General features: G+C 37.6%; 1 protein-coding gene across 2 annotated transcripts in view; it reads left to right on the top strand.

The window, feature by feature from the left end:
- FOCAD (focadhesin) overlaps positions 1–24129 on the top strand; it is a 200309-nt gene that overhangs the window by 175353 nt on the left and 827 nt on the right. For both annotated transcript variants that reach the window (XM_070742518.1, XM_070742519.1), the window contains exons 31-43: positions 1414–1536; positions 2710–2787; positions 5659–5730; positions 7161–7263; positions 8381–8461; positions 9608–9736; positions 11622–11737; positions 12069–12329; positions 15246–15335; positions 17430–17607; positions 19423–19520; positions 23368–23616; positions 24031–24106. In XM_070742518.1, the coding sequence (XP_070598619.1) occupies positions 1414–1536; positions 2710–2787; positions 5659–5730; positions 7161–7263; positions 8381–8461; positions 9608–9736; positions 11622–11737; positions 12069–12329; positions 15246–15335; positions 17430–17607; positions 19423–19520; positions 23368–23616; positions 24031–24106 (1654 nt within the window). The remainder of the gene's footprint in view (positions 1–1413; positions 1537–2709; positions 2788–5658; positions 5731–7160; positions 7264–8380; positions 8462–9607; positions 9737–11621; positions 11738–12068; positions 12330–15245; positions 15336–17429; positions 17608–19422; positions 19521–23367; positions 23617–24030; positions 24107–24129) is intronic.

Below are 24129 nucleotides of genomic sequence, written 5' to 3'. Positions count from 1 at the left end.
ATATGGTTGCGTGATGGTTGTTGGCTGAATCCTTTTTTATACTATTTGGGTTTTAACTATTAGTTTTAGTCTTAGGTTGGGTTTCACTCATTTTATTGTATTGTATTTTATTCCTTTGTTGTAAGCCACTCTGAGTCTGTGGAGGGGGGGGGGCATAGATATCCGACCAAATAAATAAATTAAAGTTGCTAATTGATAAGATTTATTTATTTATTTATTAGTTTGTTTATTTATTTACTTACTTATTAGTTTATTTATTTATTTATTTACTTACTTACTTACCTACCTACCTACCTATTTATTTATTTATTTATTTATTAGCTTACTTACTTACTTACTTACTTACTTATTTACTTACTTACTTACTTACTTACTTATTTAATTTGACTTCTATGCCGTCCAATCCCAAAGGACTCAGGGCGGCTCACAACAATATAAATTTACAATAACAATGACAATAATAAAAAGGAGTCAAAGAAGAAACGAAAATGATAAAAAGGAGTCAAGGAAGGTTAACATACTGCGTATTTTATGTGTTGTAAGCCGCCCCGAGTCCTCGGAGAGGGGTGGCATAAAAATCCAATAAATAAATAAAATAAATAAATAAATAAACAAGATACATGTGATTTGTTTTATGAATAAGTTGCATCTGTAGAATCGCTTTTTCTTCTCTCTTTCTCCTGCCTTTGCCCAATTTAAATTCTTCCTTTGCAACTGATGAAATGAGCTGCAATTCAAAAAAGCATAGTAAAAAGTTTTAATAAAAATTCTTATTCACTCCTAATTTTTTTTGCCACTGCCAATTAACATAGCTTCCTCTTACAATGTCCAAATAACTGAAAATTTTAAGAGTATAATCCCAACACATTTGGAGGATACCACTTGCAAAACGCTGCTCCATAAAACATGATCATCTTATTCAGTACTTTGATGTCATTATGTCAACTGTTTCCCTGCTCAGAGTCTACCCTGCTAATTTTTAATGCAATTATATAAAGAATTATGTAAACTGAAAGGGGTCACCTTCAAAGGGGATGATGTTTACCCTATAATGAAACCATTTATGGCTTTGCAATCTTTTAATCTGGTATATTTTTGCTCGTGAATGCTTTTTTTCACTTTTAATTACACTTGATCTAAAGCAGTATTTTATATGGTTTGGGAGAAGGGCTGTTCTGTGTGCAATACTATACTGTCCAAGTTCATTTTCCATGCTTGACTGCGACAGCATAAAACAAAATCAACATGATTTTGTTGTTTCAAAGAACTCACAACAGTACTACAGTATTCTTTTTAAAGTGAGGATTTCTCTGCTCCTCTCCTTTCCTTACTCCTTTCCTCTCACTTTTGAAACAATGCAACAAGAGCGGCCTTCCTAATGTGCTGCCTGCTTTGTGTCTTGTTCTGCTCCAGACACCAGGTTTTGCTTTAGCCTTGGGGAGCCTTGTTCATGGATTGTCTGTATGCGGACATGGAAAAGCAGACGTTCTCAGCAATAAGCTATTTCCTGCCTGGATGAAAACTGTACTTGCAGAGGTAAACTCCTATGAGTTGATTGACAGATTGAACCATTACTGGGGCTGCAATGTGCTAGTCTGTTCCTTTTTTAAAAAAAATTATGGAATAAAGCAGTTCATTTTTGCTAGTTGTGGATAATAGGAAATCTTGATGCATGCAATGGGCTGATTTTTACATTTTGAGACCGGTCTATCAGAGCAACCTGGTCTATCCAATTATGGGATGGAGCATACTGCTTCTGCTTTCGCCTTTCAGCCCCAGTCCAGGAGCCTTCGTAGACAGGTTGCTTTCACTACAAAGCACACTGCTCAAAAAAAATAAAGGGAACACTTAAACAACACAATATAGCTCCAAGTAAATCAAACTTCTGTGAAATCAAACTGTCCACTTAGGAAGCAACACTGATTGACAATCAATTCCACATGCTGTTGTGCACATTCAACTTTCTATAGAGCAAAGTATTCAATGAGAATATTTCATTCATTCAGATCTAGGATGTGTTCTTTGAGTGTTCCCTTTATTTTTTTGAGCAGTATATTTTTGTTTTCGATTCCATTCTTTTGTTTCTAGCCCCCACCCACCCACCCATAAGGTACATCTGAAGTTTCAGGATTCATGCAGTGGAACTGAACGAGGTCTTCTAAATCACTGAGAACCAGGCTGCACTAAGTTTGACCGAGGGCCAAACTTATATCAGCAGATGCATTTCCTGAAATCTACACTGCTTTTAACTGGACATCAGTGGCATGGTAGAAGTTAAGTGAAGCTGCTTAACACTTCCCTGTCCATCTGTTCTCCCCAGCCCAGTTGCTTCACCACAGTATTGTTTTTAAACGGGTAGAAAAGAAACCACAAAGATTTCGAGGGTTAAAGTGGTTGAAGGTGAAAGTTTCTGAGCTGTCGTTTTTCTCTTCCCTTTTGTGTTGTTCATGTCTCCCTGACCACAGAATCCCATAGCTGCAGTTCATTTTTGAAATGATTAAAAGGCTGAATAAGTATATGAATGGGATCCTGAGAAGGAAGAGTGGATCCATTTCACAATGCTGAGGGTAGCATATTTGGTATCAGGATGCCTGTCATTGGATCAGTGGGTGAAATAATTTTGGGAGGGAGAAAATCATTACTTTGCAGGAAGTTGTTCAAGAACATTCACTTCTTCTCTAACAAACTTTGGTTTTGCTTTGATTCCAGGGAGCCCCTACAATGCAAAGACTAGCAGCGGTCAATGGCTTGGTCTCTCTAGTGGGTTCTGAAAGTACCATGATACAGGTAAAATAAGAGCACGATTATTCCCATCTTCAATTTCCGTAGTTTTCAAAAAGAGCTGAGGTGGCACAGCAGGCAGAGTGCAGTGCTGCAGGCCACTAAAGCTGACTGTAGATATGTAGGTCAGCGATTCAAATCTCATCACTGGCTCAAGGTTGATTCATCCTTCCATCCTTCCGAGGTGGTTAAAAGAGGACCCAGATTGTGGGGGCAATATGCTAAACAATGTCATTTGGCGGGACCCGGGGAAGAGCCTTCTCTGTGGTGGCCCCGGCCCTCTGGAACCAACTCCCCCCAGAGATCAGAATTGCCTCCACCCTCCTTGCCTTTCGTAAACTTCTCAAAACCCACCTCTGCCGTCAGGCATGGGGGAATTGAAATATCTTCCCCAGGCCTGTATAATTTATGTATGGTGTGTTGTGTACATGTTTTTTAAATTATGGGTTTTTAACTTCGTACTATTAGATTTGTATTGTACATTGTTTCTATCACTGCTGTGAGCCGCCTCGAGTCTACGGAGAGGGGCGGCATACAAATTCAATCAATCAATCCATCCATCCATCCATCCATACATACATACATACATACATACACACACACACACACACACACACACACAAACACAAACAAACAAACAAACAAACAAACAAACGCTGGCTTTTAAAAAGTGCTATTGCTAACATGTTGTAAGCCGCCCTGAATCTAAGGAGAAGGGCAGCATAAAAAAAATACCATTGAATAAATAAATAAATAAATTTAAGAATAGGGAGGCAACTTTATAGAGTAATGATAATAATAATGATGATGATGATGATGATGATGATGATGATAATTTATTAGATTTGTATGCCGCCCCTCTCCGAGGACTCGGAGCGGCTCACAACAAGTAAAAGCAACATATACAAATCCAATATTAAAACAGTTTTAAAAACTCTTATTAAAAAAACCAATCATACAACCGAAACAAACCATACATAGACCAGGACAGCTAAGGATATATCAATTCTTTCATGCCTGGCGACATAGGTGGGTTTTCAAGAGTTTATGAAAGGCAAGGAGAGTGGGGGCAGTCCTAATCTCCGAGGGGAGCTGATTCCAGAGGGCTGGGGCCACCACAGAGAAGGCTCTTCACCTGGGTCCCACCAGACGACATTGTTTTGTCGACGGGACTTGGAGGAGGCCAACTCTGTGGGACCTAATCAGTCACTGTGATTCGTGCGGCAGCAGGTGGTCCCGGAGGTATTCGACTAGAGTAGATATAGAAGAAGAGGCAGAACTGCGGGAGTCGAGTTGAGAAAGGACTCAGCCTAGAATTATGACATGTCTAGAGATGCTCCAAGTCTAGGCCCTCTTGAATTCTGTTGACTCTTACCTAACACCAGTTTAGTGCTGACCAATTAATGGGCAAGATTAGACTTGAGCAATAAACCTTTTTATTTGGAATATACCATATCGCAGTGATGGCAAATCTATGGCACATGTGCTGGAAATGGCATGTAGAGCCATCTCTCTGGGCATACCAACTGTTGCCTCTTTTCTGGGTTCTGGCGTGCATGTATGTGCCAGCCAGCTGGTCTTCATGCATGCATGCGCACAAAAAACCACTAGACAATATCCAACATTGCTTTGGCAGCATGTGTTAGATAGTGTTAGAAAATAAAATTGTTTTCCTATTACAGTGATCTCTCGGTTAGCGCGGGGGTTACGTTCCAAGACCTCCCGCGCTAACCGATTTCCGCGTTATACTGGATGCGGAAGTAAAAACCACCATCTGCGCATGTGCGCCATTTTTTTCATGGCCGCACATGCGCAGATGGTGGAGTTTGCGTGTGGGCGGCGGGGAAGACCAAGGGAAGATTCCTTCAGCCGCCCAACAGCTGATCTGCTCCGCAGCGCGGAAGCAGCGAGGAGCCGAAGATGGGGTAAAGGCAAAGGGGAAACCCCATCTTCGGCTCCTCGCTGCTGCCGCGCTGCGGAGCGGATCAGGTGTTGGGCGGCTGAAGGAACCTTCCCTTGGTCTTCCTGCCGCCCAGGCAAAGGGGAAACTCCAAGATCGCTTGCCGCTTGCCGCTTTGCAGCTTGGAGCCTTGCTTCGCCTCCTTCGCTGCAATAGGCAAGAGGCAAGCGGCAAGCGATCTTGAGAAAGAGAGAGAAAGGAGGGCGACTTGCCAGTCCACGCCCCCCTGGATGAACAGCCTCGCATGGCCCCAGCGCCGGGCTCCGCTGTTGCCTCCGCCCCCATTCGGCTCTGCAGCTGAGAGGCCTTCCCGGCAGAGCCCTCCCCAACAGCTCCCGCTGCCAGCGCAAAAAAGAAAAGAAAAAGAAATCCCCAAAAGAGGCAGGCACAAAGCGGGGGCACAAGGGGAGCTGCCCGGCAGAGGTTGCTTTTTTTCTTCTCGTGGGCAAGTGGAGGGGGGGAGAGAGAAGGGAGGAAGAGAGTGTGAGAGAGGAAGAAAGAGAGAGAGAAATGATAGAAAAAAGGGGAGAAAAAAGAGAAATGAGAAAATGATTGAAGCATAGTGACAGGAAAGAAAGAGAAAGAGACAGAGAAGTGACTCTTGGTGATGACGTATGACGTCATCGGGTGGGAAAAACCGTGGTATAGCAAAAAAACCGTGGAGTATTTTTTAATTAATATTTTTTGAAAAACCGCGTTGCAGCGTTTCGCACTAATCGAGACTGTGCTAATCGAGGGATCACTAATGAACTGGCAGGCCAAAGTCTCTTAACTCAACATGATGTTTAATGATAAACATTAAAATGAAAGATTTGTGTTCACGTACGTATGCATGCACATAGAGATGCTTTGGCCTTCTCTGCAATTATTTTTTCATCCACCCATCTCCCATTTCTTTTTCCTTTTTAAAAAAATAGCTGAAATCAGAAGCTATCCAATCTTCTCAGTTTCAAAGCAAACTTAACGAAGTCATCCGAACCCTGACTCAGGTATGGGTTAACCTGTTGACATTGCTGTGAAATTCTTTCAGGGTGGAGTATGGGATTATCTAGGCAGTACTTGAAAGTCCTTAGGTGATCTATTTCAAAAGTTGCTATCATATTTTTTGTAACATGGTAAAATGATTACATGTATGCGAAAATGTAATTAACGATTCAAGCATATAATATTTTGTTCTCGAGCTTAACCTTACTTCTTTCCTGGGCCCATTTTCTTTTCTGGAAGAGCTGGCTTGAAAATGGTTAATAATCATATCAATCTTTTAATGAGGTTGGGAAACAGTAATTGAAGCTGCTATCCACTATCCATCGGATCTGACATGCCATAGTTCCATCTACAGCTTTATCATTCGTTTTTATTCCTGCCTGTAGCAAACTATCTCACTCCAACTAATCATTTAAAAAAAGACCCTTTAATAGCAGCACACACTTATCATCATACTAGTTAAAATTCCCTTTCCAATTTTGGAATAATTAGTTTCCTTGCTTTGTAATTTGTTATTTCACACCTATTCAATATTCACAGAAGTGTATTCCCATTTGAACAGAATGACTTCCGAGTATAGAAACATAGAAACATAGAAGTCTGACGGCAGAAAAAGACCTCATGGTCCATCTAGTCTGCCCTTATATTATTTTCTGTATTTTATCTTACGATGGATATGTTTATCCCAGGCATGTTTAAATTCAGTTACTGTGGATTTATCTACCACGTCTGCTGGGTATAATCAGGCAATAGTCCCCAAATACAGTTTTATATAGTTGACTTTTTGCTGTTGTTCTTCTGTTTGGTATTAAAGTTTTCTTATTTAGGATAGACATGAGCTTTGTTACAGGGAATATATTCACAGACAATTGAATGGCCATTTCTTCCTTCAATAATTGTCCATTTCCCCCTCAAAGGATAAATCACCTTTTATTCTGTTATCTACAGAATAGTATGGTCTACTCACCTAAATATTGAGTGGGCCTATATATTACGGGGAATACCACATTAAACTAGAATAGAATAGAATAGAATTTTTTATTGGCCAAGTGTGATTGGACACACAAGGAATTTGTCTTGGTGCATATGCTCTCAGCGTACATAAAATAAAATATACATTTGTCAAGAATCATATGGTACAGCACTTAATGATTGTCATAGGGGTCAAATAAGCAATGAAGAAGCAATATTAATAAAAATCTTAGGATATAAGCAACAAGTTACAGTCATACAGTCAACATGGGAGGAAATGGGTGAAAGGAATGATGAGAAAAAGTAATAGAATAGAAGTGCAGATTTAGTAGAAAGTCTGACAGTCTTGAGGGAATTATTTGTTTAGTAGAGTGATGGCGTTAGTGGCATTTATTTTATAATTATGATAACCTACATAAAAGGAATTGTAATTTGGGTTCATTTGTGATGCTTCTCCTTGCAGGTAATCAGCTTTTCTGGGGTGATAGGCCTTCAGGTAAACGCAGCATGGATGTTAGGACATTTGTACCTTTCTAATGTGTCTGCAACCTGTAGTCGAACATCTGGTAAGTTGAAGCTTCTCATATGAGTTTGTAGAGTCAGAAAATGTTAGTGGAAAGAGAAAGAGATGATAATAATAAAAAGTTTTGGTATGCTGGGGCTTATTTTTGAGCTGATGAAGTCAACTTGAGAAAAGTGTCCTTTTTTCAGTTCATGGAGAAAGCGAACACCTGTTGATGACTCTGGTAGAGAATTTTTTTGTTCCTTGTTTTCTAGCTCTCACTGAATTTCCCACAGCCTGCTTTTTCCTGCTCTAAATTGCCCTGTGATCAAGAGTTAATAGAATAGAATAGAATATAATTTTTATTGGCCAAGTGTGATTGGACACACAAGGAATTTGTCTTGGTGCATATGCTCTCAGCGTACATAAAATTAAATAAACATTTGTCAAGAATCATATGGTACAACACTTAATGATTATCATAGGGGTCAAATAAGCAATGAAGAAGCAATATTAATAAAAATCTTAGGATATAAGCAACAAGTTACAGTCATACAGTCAACATAGGAGGAAATGGGTGAAAGGAATGATGAGAAAAAGTAGAATAGAAGTGCAGTAGAATAGAAGTGCAGATTTAGTAGAAAGTCTGACAGTGTTGAGGGAATTATTTGTTTAGTAGAGTGATGGCGTTCGGAAAAAAACTGTTTTTGTGTCTAGTTGTCTTGGTGTCCAGTGCTCTGTAGCGACGTTTTGAGGGTAGGAGTTGAAACAATTTGTGTCCAGGATGTGAGGGGTCAGTATATTATTTTCCCTGCCCTCTTTTTGACTCGTGCAGTATACATGTCCTCAATGGAAGGCAGATTGGCAGCAATTGTTTTTTCTGCAGTTCTGATTGTCCTCTGAAGTCTGTGTCGATCCTGTTGGGTTGCAGCATCAAACCAGACAGTTATAGAGGTGCAGATGACAGACTCAATGATAATCATATTAGCTTTCATTTCATTAAATGTAAATGAAATGAAAGTTAGTTTTTGACATGATCCTGTCTACTATTTCCAGCACACTACACAAATAGTATGCATGTGGACCTTAGTTTTGAACTCAGGCACCTTCCTATATTCTGCTATAAAATTGTCAAGTGTGAATGTGCAGATGGTTAACCTGGTTTGCCTTTGTCTTTACAGTTCCTTCTGACTTTAGCTACCTTCCTGAGAAAAGTTTCCTTAGAGCAGCCATTGATTTTATTATAGACGGCGGAAAGAAAGGTAAATGAAAAATTCTTCTATGGGGAAAACATCTTCCAGTGAGGAAATGAAGTAATTGTTTCTCTTCTCTACCACAAATGTGACATGATAACTAAAAGTATCGTCCTAAAATTTCTTTTTAATTAGCATTCTCTTTTACAACTGGAGAAGACTTAAATTGATGATATAAACATATAATTCTACACTTTCTTAATGTCTGTAATATGGAGACAGCCAAGAGTTATCCCTCCACTTTTCCCCAAAGAATCCCAACTTTTACCATTTACAAGAAGATATTCATAATAGAAAGCAAAGGGTCTGCACCCACTTTCACAAATGCAGCTGTGTGTGCATGCTCGCGCTCTCTACCACTTCCGTGATCTGGTTCTGAAGGGATGGCAGCCTAGCAGTGGGTTGCAAACTGGGTGTTGGGGATCCCTGGACTCTGGCATAAAGAGACCAATTAGATCACAAGGAGATGGCCTCCTTGAGGTCCCGTCAACTAAACAATGAAGGTTGATGGGTCTGTTGGGGAGAGCCTTCTCTGTGGCTACCCCAACGTTATGGAGCCAATTAACCCCCTGATGTCCATACTGCTCCCACCCTACTGTCCTTCCAAAAGGCTGTGAAGACCTGGCTTTGCCGGCAAGCCTGGAGACCGTGAATGTAGTATCTCATCTGAGTAATAAGTATTCTAGATGTATGTGGGTTTGATTGAATTGTTTATTATGGGTTTTACTCTTCTTATTGCTAATTATTTGACTTTGTTTATTGTATTACTATTTAGTGTTGTAAGCTGCCCCAAAGTCTCATTAGAATTGGGTGTCATATAAGTCAAATTAATAAAATAAAATAAAATAAAGAATGGCGAATGCCATTTGTTTGTGTCAGTTTTAACTCCTTTCATACCAAATTGGGATTCTTTGAGAGGAAATGGAGGATTACTTTGCATATCTGAAGAAGAGGTGGGAATGGATTTGAACCTTACTCTGATGAAGGGCTTTCATAGGAGATATTACTATGGAAATATAAAATGATTGTATTTTGGAAACTCAGTAAAATATAGTTAAAACTCACGAAAAGTAATCCAGTGGCTCTTTGTTTTTATCATTGTCAGTTATTCAAGGTATCTAATTATTCAAGTAGTAATTGGAGGCTTTGTTTTAGGGCCTGAACAAGTTAACCCAAGCTTCTTAAAGGCAGCCATGGCACCTATTGCAATGATTGGAGGAAGCTATCAGTATCCCCCTTTGAACTGGGCATCAATTCTCGCACCTCTGCTGCGGCTAGATTTCGGTATGCTTTTTTTTAAACAAAAAAAAGAATAGGTGATTGAATCCTGTCTGTATTGCTTTGAGCAGATAAATAGTTTAATCTCTTCTTTTAGTATAGAGCAACATTTTTTTATTTATTCCTATTTATCCATTATTAAGCATTATTCACAGAAGGTGGGAGGTGAAAAAAATTATACATTTGGTTTACGAATTCCATGGTAACTTAATGGGTTCCACTATACCATTTGTTTGTGGTGACGTTTGGAAATTTAAATTTGCATCGTAGATTTCAAGGGGCAGAAGAAATACAACTAGAGTAGAAGTGTAATGTCCTCTCCTATGCGATAGGACTTGGATACATGGTGGAGAACTGGTTTTGAATTCCTTTGTTTTCTCAGCATTTCTTCCCAGTTCATGTAAATACCATTTTCGTTGTACTGTTTGTTTAAATCTAAAATAAAGCCAAGTTCTTCTATTTTAACATATTTAAATTTTGTTTAAAGTTCCACTTGGTCTTGGTTGACTAATGCAAATTTTCTATTCATCATGCTCCTGTAATTTGGATTTTAGCATTGTTATAGTTTTAGAATAATTTTTGTAACTCAATATCAAATCAAAATATAATTGCAGTCTATTCTATTGAATTGGGTATCTGTTGGAATACAGTATAGCAAAAGTAAATGGTAAGTGTAAACAAATGAAATATTTCATGTCTCTGAAATAAGTAAATAAGAGATAAAGACCATTTCACTTGGTTTTTATTTTTGCTCAGAACCAGGCATACGCACCCTCTCCCTGCATAAAGAACAAATTTGGGTCAGTTGAATAATTGCTTTCTTTACTTAGTCCGTGATGGTCTTTTCAACCAGGATCATCACTAATGTATAGATAGTCCTCGACTTACGACCACAATTGAGCCCATTTCTGTTGTTAAGTCAGACATTTATTAAGTGGACTTTGCCCCATTTTATGACCTTTTTTGCCTTACTTGTTAAGCGAATCACTGTAGTTGATGTGAGTAACCCAATTGTTAAGTGAATTGGGCTTCCCTGTTGACTTTGCTTGTCAGAATGTCATAAAAGGTGATCAAACAACCTTGGGACATTGCAACGGTCATAAATATGAGCTAGTTGCCAACTGTCTGAACGTTTGATTGTGTGATTATGGGCATGTTGCAAAGGTTGTAACTGAAAAACGCTCATTTTTTTCAGTGCCATTGTAACTTTGAACTGTCACTGAATGAACTGTTGTAAGTGAAGGAGTACCTGTACTGCTTTTCAGTGGTCCCTGAAACATTACTAGTATTACTAGCGAGCCGGGGTGGCGCAGCAGGTAGAGTGCAGTACTGCAGGCCACTGAAGCTGACTGATAGATCTGTAGGTCAGCGGTTCAATTCTCATCACTGGCTCAAAGTTGACTCAGCCTTCCATCCTTCCAAGGTGGGTAAAATGAGGACCCGGATTGTGGGGGCAAATATGCTGGCTCTGTTTAAAAAGTGCTATTGCTAACATGTTGTAAGCCACCCTGAGTCTAAGGAGAAGGGCGGCATAAAAATAAAATAAAATAAAATAAAATGAAATAAAATAAATAAAGTAAAATAAAATAAAATAAAAAAAATAAAAAATAAATAAATAAATTATATTATGTTTTCCAGGGCAATGGAAATTTCCATGGCTGACAATAGACTACTATTAACATATACTAATAGAGTTGGAACCAACTCTGTTACTGAGTTGGTCCCATCCAACTCTATTATTCTACGTTAATAGTAGACCAACTCTATTATTGAGTTCTAACTCAATAGAGTTGGAGGAATAAATATAGGAAGTTGAGGCTCGATTTGTATTCCAATTCTTTTGCTATGTCTTCTTATGGCTTCAATTCTCTCCACCCTTTTTTTCTTTTAGGAGAAGAAATACAACAATTATGTATTGAACTAGCTGTGACCCAGGCTCAATCATCTCAGAATGCGGCAATGCTTTTAGGCATGTGGGTGGCACCACCTCTGGTGTACAGTCTAAGTGTATGTGTTGTTTCTCTAATGATTTTATTTCTCAGTCTTGGGGATAGACATGGAAAGTCAGTTCCTTTTGCTATGTGGTTCCTCTCCATTCAGTAGTAAGTGGGGAAAAGCATAGATTTGTACTCGTTATAAAACTAACTTATTCGCTGAATGAAAAAGAAGGAAGATCCATAAATGAAATATGAAATCATATTGGTTTATGTATTCTTCAAATACATACGTGTATTTTTCAAAAGTGTCTGTTGAAAATAATAAACAATCAATTATGATTTAATGTTGTAATTCATATTAGATTCTTGTGAATCCCTTGTGTTCCGTATTTGCTCATCAGATACAAGCCAAGAGGCACCTTTTTGCTTCCTTACCTCTGTGGATGAAATATGTAGCAGAAGACAAACAGCAAGTCTTCACTGAAGTGTTTATGGTGCAGCATTTTGAGACAAAGAAACTGTCCAAAAACCAAGGCCTTTGCTGGAATATTTTGCAAGGACTCAGCCAAGCTATGAAATCTCCTAGCCCATCTCAGCACAGCTGGAGTTGTTTTTGCAAGGCTGCTGAGAAGATATTTGAGCTTTTGCCAGATGAGATTTGGGTAAGGAAAAGTAAACATTTGAAATATTACAACTTCGCTGAAAAAAAGTTTCATTTGGGAAGATAAAAGAGGTTGGTGAATTGGAAAAGATGAAAAAGAATGAGCTGTGACATATGCAGATATTTTACTGCGTACGATATTTTAATCAGAGCTTTCATAGAGATTGCCTTACACAAGTACGCTGTAGGATAATCTCTTGGACTTTTAAAAATGAGCGTGTGTCTAATTTGAGAACAACTTAGCTCAACATTAAAAATGTCTTTTTCTCTGATTGCTGTACTGCTGAACTAAAGAATCATATATGATTCCATTGCTTCAAAAAGTATTTATTATCTCAATTAAGTTGGGATTCCACTGAACTGAGTTCATGTTAGAAACTGAAGTACTGAGTGAATAAGATCAATTAAAATGTTATTTTTCAAATTTTTCCTTGAGGCCTAATACGGCAAATGTGTAAAATGAATTTAGAAATGACCTACGCTATTATTTTTAGTTAATAGAGCAAAGTCATATTTAATTTTGCCCATGAATTTACGAGTCCACGGAGAGGGGCAGCATACAAATCCAATAAATAAATAAATGAATAAATTATGATTGCATGACTTGTAAGGGACTCGAGTTTTAATGCCTTTTCATGAGTTCATTTGAACACATGCAAGGAAAAAGTGGGGAGTGGGGTTATTCATACTAGTCCAATCTCCCTCATTTTCTCATGTGCTTGGTATTTAGTTTCTCTAAAATCATTCTAAAAACAATTGCATTCCTTTCATTTTATTTTTATATGTATTGTTGCAAATTTGAACAATTTGCAATAAATTGGACATCTTTACAATTAAACACATTTATTTTATTAAGAGCATATTTCTATTAATATTCTTTAAGTCTAGGAAAATTTAAAGAAGTCCAAAGTGACATGAAATGAGGAAAAAGAGAATTTAGTAGACAATTATATATGTGTACATATAAAATGGCAAATGTGGCTTATCCAGTATTAAAGGAAGCAGAAATATAGTCCTCTAGTCTAGTGCAGTGTTTCCCAACCTTGGCAACTTGAAGATATTTGGACTTCAACTGGAGTTGAAGTCCAGATATCTTCAAGTTGCCAAGGTTGGGAAACACTGCGTCTAGTGCATTAGACTCTTTATTTTAAGAATTTGAGCATATCTAGTTACAAAGATCCCAAAACAATTTTGATTTTTTTAAAAAAAAATTAGACCCTGATTAATTACCAGTAACATAACACAAAGTTGTTGAACCAGAAAGTATTAATTTCCAGGCCACAAGCAGACTTTTTTTCCCTCTCTCGATCTTAAAAAAAAAACCGATGCATACATGACATTCAGTGATTTAACTCTGTACCTCCCTATCAGCTGTCATGGCAATGGGCAAATAAACTGCCCTGTTTATATTACCTTTAATATCTTTTCTTACCACTTACCTCTGCTTTTCTCTAGCTTTTTTGCTTGTTGAAGCATGGACCACATTTCAGTAAAGTGTTTCCCCCCCCCAAAATAATATTGCTTTTTACCAATGAAATAATATTGCTTACTTCATTGGTAAAAAGATAATGAATGATAGTTTATGTTCCAACAGACACGGATTCCAATATTAATATTAGTATGGTTTGGTTCTGAAGCCCAACAAAACAGACACGGACTTCAGAGAACAATTGGAACTGCACAAAAAATAATTGCTATCAACCTGCCTTCTATTGAGGACCTGTACACCGCACGAGTCAAAAAGAGGGCTGTGAAAATATTTACAGACACCTCACATCCTGGACACAAACTGCTGCAAATTGTATCCTCAAAACGATGCTATAGAGCACTGCACACCAGAACAACTAGACACAAGAACAGTTTTTCCCCGAATACCATCACTCTGCTAAACAAATAATTCCCTCAACACTGTCAAGTTTACTAAGTCTGCACTACTATTAATCTTCTCATCATTCCGATCACATCGCACAAATGATTGTATAACTAACTTTGTTGCTTGTATCCTTACATTTTATATTGACTGGTTCCAAATATGATTTGATTGCTTATTTGCTCCCAGACTTTCATTAAGTGTTGTTTCTTTTATGTACACTGAGAACACATGCACCAAGCCCAATTCCTTGTGTGTCCAATCACACTTGTCCAATTAAAAAAATATTCTATTCTATTATGGGTAGCAGTAGTACTATTTTGACTTTTGTACTGGGAATTCATGGTATTGTACATAGAGGTTTTCAACATTTTAGTCACAGGTAGAAATGAGCACCTCACTACTCTTTGTATACTTGTGGATTGAAAGGAAGCCAGCTATAAACTGTTGTCCAGAGCAGTGTTTCCCAACCTTGGCAATTTGAAGATACCTGGACTTTAACTCCCGGAATTCCCCAGCCAGCATTTGCTGGCTGGGGAATTCTGGGAGTTGAAGTCCAAATATCTTCAAGTTGCCACGGTTGGGAAACACTGGTCCAGAGGACATGAAAGGATGTGTGTTGGTCATATAGCATGCCTTATTTTAATTGTGATGCTTCTTACACAAATAAACAAGCAAATATTTTAATCTTACAAAACAACCTAGAGGTTAGGATTGGGTTTCTTTTATAAAAGTCACATTTTTATATAATAGGTACATTCATATAATCCTGTGCACTAAGAATCACTAGTTTGATCAATTAATAAATAGAGATATCATTGTGGGCATTTGTGATATTGTATTTGTCATTCTTTCATTTTCCAGTAACCTCAAAATAGTTTTGGTCTGTATTTAAAGCATTAGTGTCTCTGGTATAAAGTATTATTTATTCACATTGCTATCACTGATAATATTAAGCGGAGGTTTAGAATTTGAAACAGAAGAAGATCATAATGATTTTCGTGGCTTGGCTTAGGATAAAACATACATTTGTTTTTATTTCTTCAGCAGGATGATATAAAGATGTATGTACTTGCAGCAAAATGTCTCTCAGAAATGGTTGATACAGAAGTTGAACGGATTACAGAAGTTTCAAAGGTAGATGCATTTTAGTCTTATGGATCTTTTATGGAGAATGGAAAGAATTATGTCTGTCTACTGTTCTACATAACATTATCATTATCATTCCAAAGTCTAGGTGCAAATATTAAGGCAGATTTTAATTTTATGCTTTTATTTAAAGCTTGACACCATTTGAAAATGGGTTTTGAGTAACTAAGGTATTTCCTAGTAATGTCATAAAATGCCACTTCTTGATCAACATGTCCAGTTTGGAAGTAGATTCTGAACTAAAATTCTGATAGCCTTAAAAAATAATTTGAAAGATACCATTCACAAAATAAAATTATGTACATGGTTTTCTTAAACTAAGTAACATGCCAGGAACTAGTATATTTTGGTCCTGATGAGATAGGCAGAGTCGCTTTAATTTATTATTGTTACGCCGGCACTCTGAGACTGAATCAGTATTGATGATTCCACATGGGAGAAATAGACAGACAGACAGGGAGACAGACACCCCCCCTCAATATTTGTGTAGTTTATATGAAGTGAAGTGTTGCTGTCCTATGCATATATGTAACATTATTCTCGCTGAGCTATTCTTGAAATGCTCTGACCCTGTGAACCATGGTTTATAAACTAGGGTGTACTATTGTGAAAGCTGTTTTTATTTTGCATCTCTCAAGTCTGATTTCCTTCTTTCTTTTGTTTATTAGTATTAAACATTGATTCAGAACAATAAACACTGTATGTTACATTTTATACAACCTAATCATGCCCTCTTCTTCCCTGACCGTTAAATGTTATGTGTGGATGTGCTTGAGTAGACTGACTTTTACATAATGGGATTTTAGCTTACTGTTTTAACTATTAGATTTGCATGCATATTGTTTGTATTGCATGTTGTGAGCTGCTCTGGGTCCTGCGGCATACAAGTCTAAATAATAATAATAATAATAATAATAATAATAATAATAATAATAATAATAATAATAATAATTGGTTGTTGTTGTTGTAATTGTTATTATTGTTATTTTTTATTATTATTTTTAAAATAATTTTTATTATATTACAAAGGTTAAAAAGGAAGAGCAAGTATATATTGTTTTACATCGCTATTTCAGAACATAATCATAATTATATAGTCTTTGTGCTTAACTTCTAATTATTTTGTACGTTTCAAAGCATAAACATCGTTATGTCATCATTGAAATTAAATTCTAAACTTTCTATACAAATACTTTATACAATACTGCCCTTCATTAGCCCGCTTCCCACCTTCGAACTGTTTTGCAACAGTTCCAAATTTCTTTTAAGTATTAGTGTGCGGCATATGGTGGCCGCGGTTCTTGAAAGCTTTGTTCTGTCATACATTCCATCTAAAATCAGTTTGGATTGATCTTAATATCAAATCATTTGATGATTTTCAGAACATAGTGTTTAGTCGCTATCATTGTTATTCTTATGTATCTTCTTATTTTAATTTTTCCTCTTTTTTCCTTGTTTCTACCCATTCATAAAATTTATTCCAAATTTCATAATATTTTGAGTCTTCTTTGTTTTTGAGTTTTTGGGTTAGTCTGTCCATTTCTGCACAATCATATATTTTTTTAATAATTTCTCTTTCTGATGGTGTTTCTTCTTTTTTCCAGTTTTGTGCTATTGTAATTCTTGTGGTTGTGATTATTATTATTATTATTATTATTATTATTATTATTATTATTTATTCATGCCCATAATTGGAGGACTCTTTAACTCTACTGCTATAATTTGTGAATCACAAAGTAATTATGATTTAAATTAATTATGATTTTCATGTGTGTGCATAGAAGGGAAGAAAAAAGGATTTAATTCATAGAGTTGGGAAGTATATGTTTGAAACTGCTTCCTAATTTTCAATTAGGATATGCTTAAATACATCTTAGATGTTACATTTTGTTAATGTAGAATTCGGGAGAATCGCCAGACACATTTTCAATGGATAACTTTTTTCTGATTATGCTATGTCCCATTTTTTCTGAGAAACCGTGAGGAAATGTTTCCTATCTTCAAATAATAATGAGTAAGAGCTTAAAACCATAGAGCCAATTTCCTTTTTTTTCCCCATCCATTTCATGGTTTGTTTTGCAGAACAATTTGGAAAAGGTTGCATTTGTCAGAGTTTATTTAGTTTCTCAAGGCAGATTTCCTTTGCTGAGATGGAACGATGTGATTAGTGCTGCGGCTGGCTGCCAGCAGAAAGAAACCATTGTTTGGATGCTGCTGCACAGCTTTTATCATGCACGAATCCTGAGCCATGAAAACACTGGTAAGAAATCAGGGCCAAAAAAAATCCAAACCCACACAACCCAACCCTGGACGATCCACTAATCTCCATTTATTATAATTACTAAATAGTAAAGCAATGTATCAAACCTCATTTTATTCGCATTTGCTAATTATTTTCTCCCAAGTCCTTCTGTAGAACTATGCATGCACAAATATCCCGTCCCTCTCCCCCCAGTTCCAGGCAGACATCAGAAAGATGGAGATTTATTGATGTGCTAGTAGACTGCATTTGGCCTTATGGAACATAAATTGTGCAAGGTCAGCGTAAATTCCTGGTGCATATTATTTACAGTCCTTTTAAATAATATTCCTCCCCCCTCCCTTCCAGATTTCCTGAAATTTGGCATATCTTTTCCCCTTAATTTTATTGGAGCTTCGTATGGGTCCTACCAATACATAAAGAGTGAGTGAGGAAAAAAATAACAACAAGGTTTGATACTCGTTTCACTTATTTCATAGATTTGTCCATCAAGCGCTGTGCCGTTGGGGGGGAAAAGTAACCCCTCTCCCACCCCATCCAATCAATTTAGTTAAAATAATAAAAGCTAATTGTATTTCACTATTTCAATGAAAATACGGTAGTACTTCTGCTTAAGAACACCTCTACTTAAGAACTTTTCTAGATCAGAACCGGGTGTTCAAGATTTTTTTGACTCTTCTTAAGAACCATTTTCTACTTCCCAGGAAATTTGAGAGCGGCACGAAGGCCTGGCCAGTTTCCTGCCATTCCCTCTTTAATCCCAGCCATCTCGGGCTTTTCTAGGTTGCCAGAGGAGCCTTTTGGTGGCGCTTAAGGAGGCTTTGGCAGCCCAGAGCGAACAGAGCATTTTCCTTTCTCTGGATGCTTGGAGAAGGAATAAACCACTTTGCTGTGGTGACTCCCTTGCGATGCCTCCCATACACCTGGCGCGAGGTTGTCTCCCGGAGTATCTGGGAGCGGAAAGGCAAGAGGGGGCACTTCGCCCCGGCCAGATCAACTTGACTTCAGCCAAACCGAGGAGTCACCACAGTGAAGGAAAGGTGCCAGCTACAAAGCAAGTGAGCGAGAGGAGTGGGAAGCCCTTCAGCATGGGAAGGAAGAGGAAGCAAGCAGCAGCAGCAACAGCCGCCTTTTGGTCAAAGGAGTGGGAGGTTCCCCCTCTCACCCACCTGGGTTTCTCTCTCTGGCGCAGTGTATGGGAGGCAGCCTCGTGCCGAGTGTATGGGAGGCGCGTGCTCCTCGCCGCCTCAGAGTCCCTCTTTTTTTTTAAGCCTTAAAGTTTGGAATTTTTTTTATTCCCCTCACCTCATCTTCTTCCTTCGGCAGCGACTGGCCTCCTCCGCTTCTTCCTCCTCCTCCTCCCACCCAAATTCCGAGCTTTTATTTCTTTCCTAATGGGTTTGCACGCATTATTTGCTCTTACATTGATTCCTATGGGAAAAATTGCTTCTACTTACGAACATTTCTACTTAAGAACCTGGTCACGGAACGAATTAAGTTCTTAAGTAGAGGTACCACTGTATTTGGATCAGAGATGGGTTCCTACCGGTGCACCCAAGTGCGCTCCTCTGGTAGTGGCCTGTTGATTGCACAATTCTCTTTATTATCCTTTTGACAGGCGAGGGGAAAAAAAGTTTGCCATCATTGCTCTAGCTATTTAGATCCAGTATGCACATCATTTTCAATATATCTGAAGAGAATGTGTTTGTGGAATTCTTACCTGTGTTACGACTGTAACACAGTCCATAAGATTATGATTATAACATTTGAAAAAGGGTGTGTAATTTTGACCTCTCTGTGTTTTTGCTTTTACAGGAGTCTTAAAAAGAATGGAGTGGCTCTTGGAATTCATGGGATACATTAAAAAAGTTTCCTTAAATACGGCCTCTGTGCAAAATGTTTCTCCCCAAAAGGTACATTGCTGAAAAATTATATTTTGTTTCCAGACAGGGAAAACAAGTTTAAATGTGTGATTTAAACTCTTTTTGAGAAATATCAAGAAATGTTTGCTTTAGGAGGAGATCATGTTATTATTTCCAAATGTCAGCTTGTTGGGGGGGAAAAAGAAAAATAACATTTGAGGACTCGTGTTTAACATTTGGAAATTGACCACCAGGAATGCCAGAATAATGATGAAATTTAGGAACAAAATATTTTGGATATACATTTAGAAACAGCTGCAATTAAAATGTAAATACTTGTGGATTCATAAAACTAACTTTATAATTTGCTCTGCACATTATTTAGATGAATTGAATTATTCATATTATTGTCATTATAATGGTAATCCTGAAATACAAAATATCTATAAAATAGGCATAGGCAATGAAACCAAGTAAAATATATCCAAAGACTTTACACTCCTGACTCCTGTCTAAATGGCTCTCTGATATGTTAGAAAACTGCAAGACAGACTTTAATTTTGCATATTTATTTTCTTTTCCATTACTGTCAGCAGTAGATTGAGCAGAATATGAAAATCACATGTTCTTAATTAATTATATATCAATATTTGAACCATGGTTTCTTGAGCAATAGCAGTACTGTGCATAAAGCCCTGAGATATATTTAGATCACTTTAAGACTTAAAAAAATTCATTATAGTTTAGCCTTTTTTGTGAATCAGGTTCAGTTCTGCTCTGTGACTCTTATTGATTCTTGTTTTCTGAGGAAAGCATAAAATTCACTAGCATAGAATTACTTTGTTAAGTTACATATTTTATTGTGAATAAGCCCCATGAGGATAGTAGGACTGGCTTCCGGCTAAGTTTGATGGGTCAGGTAGTCCTCAACTTAAAACAGTTCACTTAGTGACTGTTCAAAGTTATATAGCATTGAAAAAAGTGATTTATGAACATTTTTCAGACTTATGACTGACACAGTATCCTCAGGGTCACGTGATTTACATTTGGATGCTTGACCACTGGCTCACATTTATGACAGTTGCAGCATTCCAGGGCCATGTGATCATCTTTTGCAACTTTCTGATAAGCAAAGTTAATGAGGAAGCCAGATTCACTTAACAACCATATTACTAACTGAACCATGCAGTAAAGCCCTTCATTGCACTGGACCAGGGTATCTACGAGACCGCCTTCTGCCGCACGAATCCCAGTGACCGGTTAGGTCCCACAGAGTTGGTCTCCTCTGGGTCCTGTCAACTAAACAATGTCGTTTGGCGTGACCCAGGGGAAGAGCCGTCTCTGTGGCGGCTCCGACCCTCTGGAATCAGCTCCCTCCAAAGATTAGAACTGCCCCCACCCTCCTTGCCTTTCGTAAGCTCCTTAAAACCCACCTCTGTCATCAAGCGTGTGGGAACTGAAACATCTCCTCCTGCCTATGTAGTTTTTTGTGTATGATATGACTGTATGTATGTTTTTATATATTGGGGTTTCTTGTTTTTTAGACTTTTTAAATGTATTATTGTTATTTTAGATTCTAACTATTAGATTTGTCATTATATATTGTTTTTATCATTGCTGTAAGCCGCCCCGAGTCTACGGAGAGGGGCAGCATACAAATCTAATAAATAATAATAATAATAATAATTCACTTAACAAATGTGGCAAGAAAAGTCATAGAAACATAGAAACATAGAAGTCTGACGGCAGAAAAAGACCTCATGGTCCATCTAGTCTGCCCTTATACTATTTTCTGTATTTTATCTTAGGATGGATATATGTTTATCCCAGGCATGTTTAAATTCAGTTACTGTGGATTTATCTACCACGTCTGCTGGAAGTTTGTTCCAAGGATCTACTACTCTTTCAGTAAAATAATATTTTCTCATGTTGCTTTTGATCTTTCCCCCAACGTAAAATGGGATAAACTCACTTATTTCTCACTTAGCAACATAAATTTTTGGCTCAATTGTGGTCGTACGCTGAGGACTACCTGTACTGCTAGAACCTCAAATGAAGTTGTAGTGGAAGTAGTGATTTGTTTTTTACAGCAATTTCTCACCCTAAAGCTTAAACTTATTACCAAAGAATTCAGTGTTAACAAGTGTGGGCATTACAGGCAGTCCTCAACTTATGACAACAATTGGGACCAGTCACCAAATGATGCAGTCCTTACAGAGTCATCATGTGGCTGGACCCAATTTTATGATGATTTTGCTATGGTTTACTATGGCCATTAAGTGAATCATGCAGTTGTTGAACAAATTTGGCTTGCTCAATTTATTTTGATTCCTCAGTTGAACCCGGCTGTGCAAGCAACAGATTATGATCACATGACTGTAAGATGCTGCAGTCCTCATAAATGTGAGTTGGTTGCCAAGTACCCAAATAATGATCACATGACTGGAGGAGTGTTTCAACAGTCATAACTTTGATGATGGATCATAAATAACTTTTTGAAAGGCTCTTATAACTTCAAACAATGGTTAAACAGTTTTAAGTGGAGGACTACTTGCATTTGTGGTATAGAAAAGAAAGTGTTTCACATACCTTAGCTAGATATTCACACTAAGATCCTTTGAATCATGAGTTCTATTCCATTGCACTCCCCTTTTATTTTACTGGGACAATTAGTGTTATTCACTTGGTCAAGGCCACCAAGTAATAGATAGATTGGTTTGGAAAGCATCTCTATTATAGGAAATACTCTTGAAGCTAAATGCAGAAAAATGCATTCCTTTATTGTTATAAATACTAATTTCTATTTGTATGAAGAAGAGCCCTTTGGTACTGAATAACTTTTAGAGCTGCGCATTGCTTTGGAATCAAAGACAAATGGTGCTTAATGGCATGTTAAGGAGGTCCTTGTCTGCACCTCCTTAAAACAGCTTTTATCTTTCCTAGGATTATATGGGTACTGTTGGCAGCTGTAGCATGATCCGGATAAATATATATTTCAAATTCAGCAAAAAAAAAGCAGCTGGAAACCAATGTTATATGCATTCCCCTTTGGCCTTCAATTTTGAACTCGTGAAGGCTTATTTTTACTTCTTACGTATCTGTTAGATGCAAATCTCACCTTTCTTTCAGGATTCAAGCCTGTATACAAAACAGTCATTGCTTCAATTTTGCCCCACATAACCATCTTGTGAAGTAGGTAAGGTTGAGAGAAAGTGACTAGCCCAAAGTCACATAGCAGTTCTGGATGACTGAAGTTGAGCTAGAACTTGGGTTTTCCCAGTGCCAGTCCAACACTGTATTAACCATACCACAGCCCAAGCAGCCATATATTTATCTTACGAACAAGACTACAAACTGGTGCACCCCATTTATAATAAAACGTCAGAGCTAATAAAATATGATCCTCCAGATTTAAAATCTGGAAATCCCTATATTATAGTTATTGCAATGTTGATGTGCACCAATAGTATTTTTTGCAGAAATTTTTGTATTAGACGAACAGGCTTACTTACAACATGCAGTGGTTCCCCGAAAATAAGACTGGCTTATATTTTTTTGAACCCTGAAATAAGCGCTTGCCCTTATTGCCATGCACTCAAAAGCCCAATTGGGCTTATTATCAGGGGATATCTTATTTTGGGGAGAAACAGGGTAGTAGTATATACTATAACATATTTTAGTTAGTCATTTCTACAATTTCACTCGTTCTTTCTACAAATTAAAGATAAATGTTTCTCCCCCCCCCCCCCCAGCTTGATATAAGTCATGTTAAAAACCATTAAAATGTTCTGGTAACATTTTTCTTCTTAATTGTTTGAACTCCATAATTTATAAATTATTGTGACTCTAGTCCTTTCACTGATGCCTTTAGCAAAATGTTCATCTGTTTCCTGTTCAGGCTGTCAGCTTCCTGTTGTGGATTTTTGCTGCTTGTGTGGTTGCCTGGGCTGATCATGCCTTGCCAATGCTACTTGGCCTTAGTGCAGACTGGTCTGCCTGGCAGTGTGAAACAACAGACAGAGTCTTTGCACGTGGCTTAGGCAAGCGTCCAGTGGATACCTTGGCAGTCAAAGAGATACTCACCCTTCTTCCAGGTAGCCTGCAAATTCTGTTGACCAAAGAGCCTTGGAAAGAGCAAACACCAAAGGTATGCATTTTAAGTTGCACATGTCAGAAAAACAGAATAACAGAGTTGTTTAAAGGCATTGGAGGCCATCTAGTCCAATGCCCTGCTTAGGCAGGAAACCCTACACCACTTCAGACAAATGGTTATCCAATATCTTCTTTAAAACTTCCAGTATTGGAGCATTTACAACTTCTGGAGGCAAGTTGTTCCACTGATTAATTAAAAGCAGGTTCCGCCAACGTTTTGTTACCCCTCCACCCCTCCCAATGCTTTGAACTACATTTCTCATCTGCACCAACCCACATAATCGTTAATTTTTGAGATGGCAATAACTTTATTCCAATATGTCTGGACAAAGTTGAGAAGACTTGATTGAGTTATTTTAATTTTAAAAAACCCCCAATTCTAACATTTGAGTTTTAAATTTATTCACAGTTTATTGACTGGCTGTTTAGCCTAATGGAGAATGCTAATGAAATACTCACTCAGGCTTCCAGAGATCTTTTGAAAGGTATAGTAGAAACTGAGTTACTT

This window comes from Erythrolamprus reginae, chromosome 2, assembly GCF_031021105.1.
Source record: "Erythrolamprus reginae isolate rEryReg1 chromosome 2, rEryReg1.hap1, whole genome shotgun sequence".
Classification (NCBI taxonomy): Eukaryota; Metazoa; Chordata; class Lepidosauria; order Squamata; family Dipsadidae; genus Erythrolamprus; species Erythrolamprus reginae.
The sequence above is the reverse complement of the archived record's forward strand: the minus strand, read 5'-3'. Positions and strand labels throughout refer to the sequence as shown.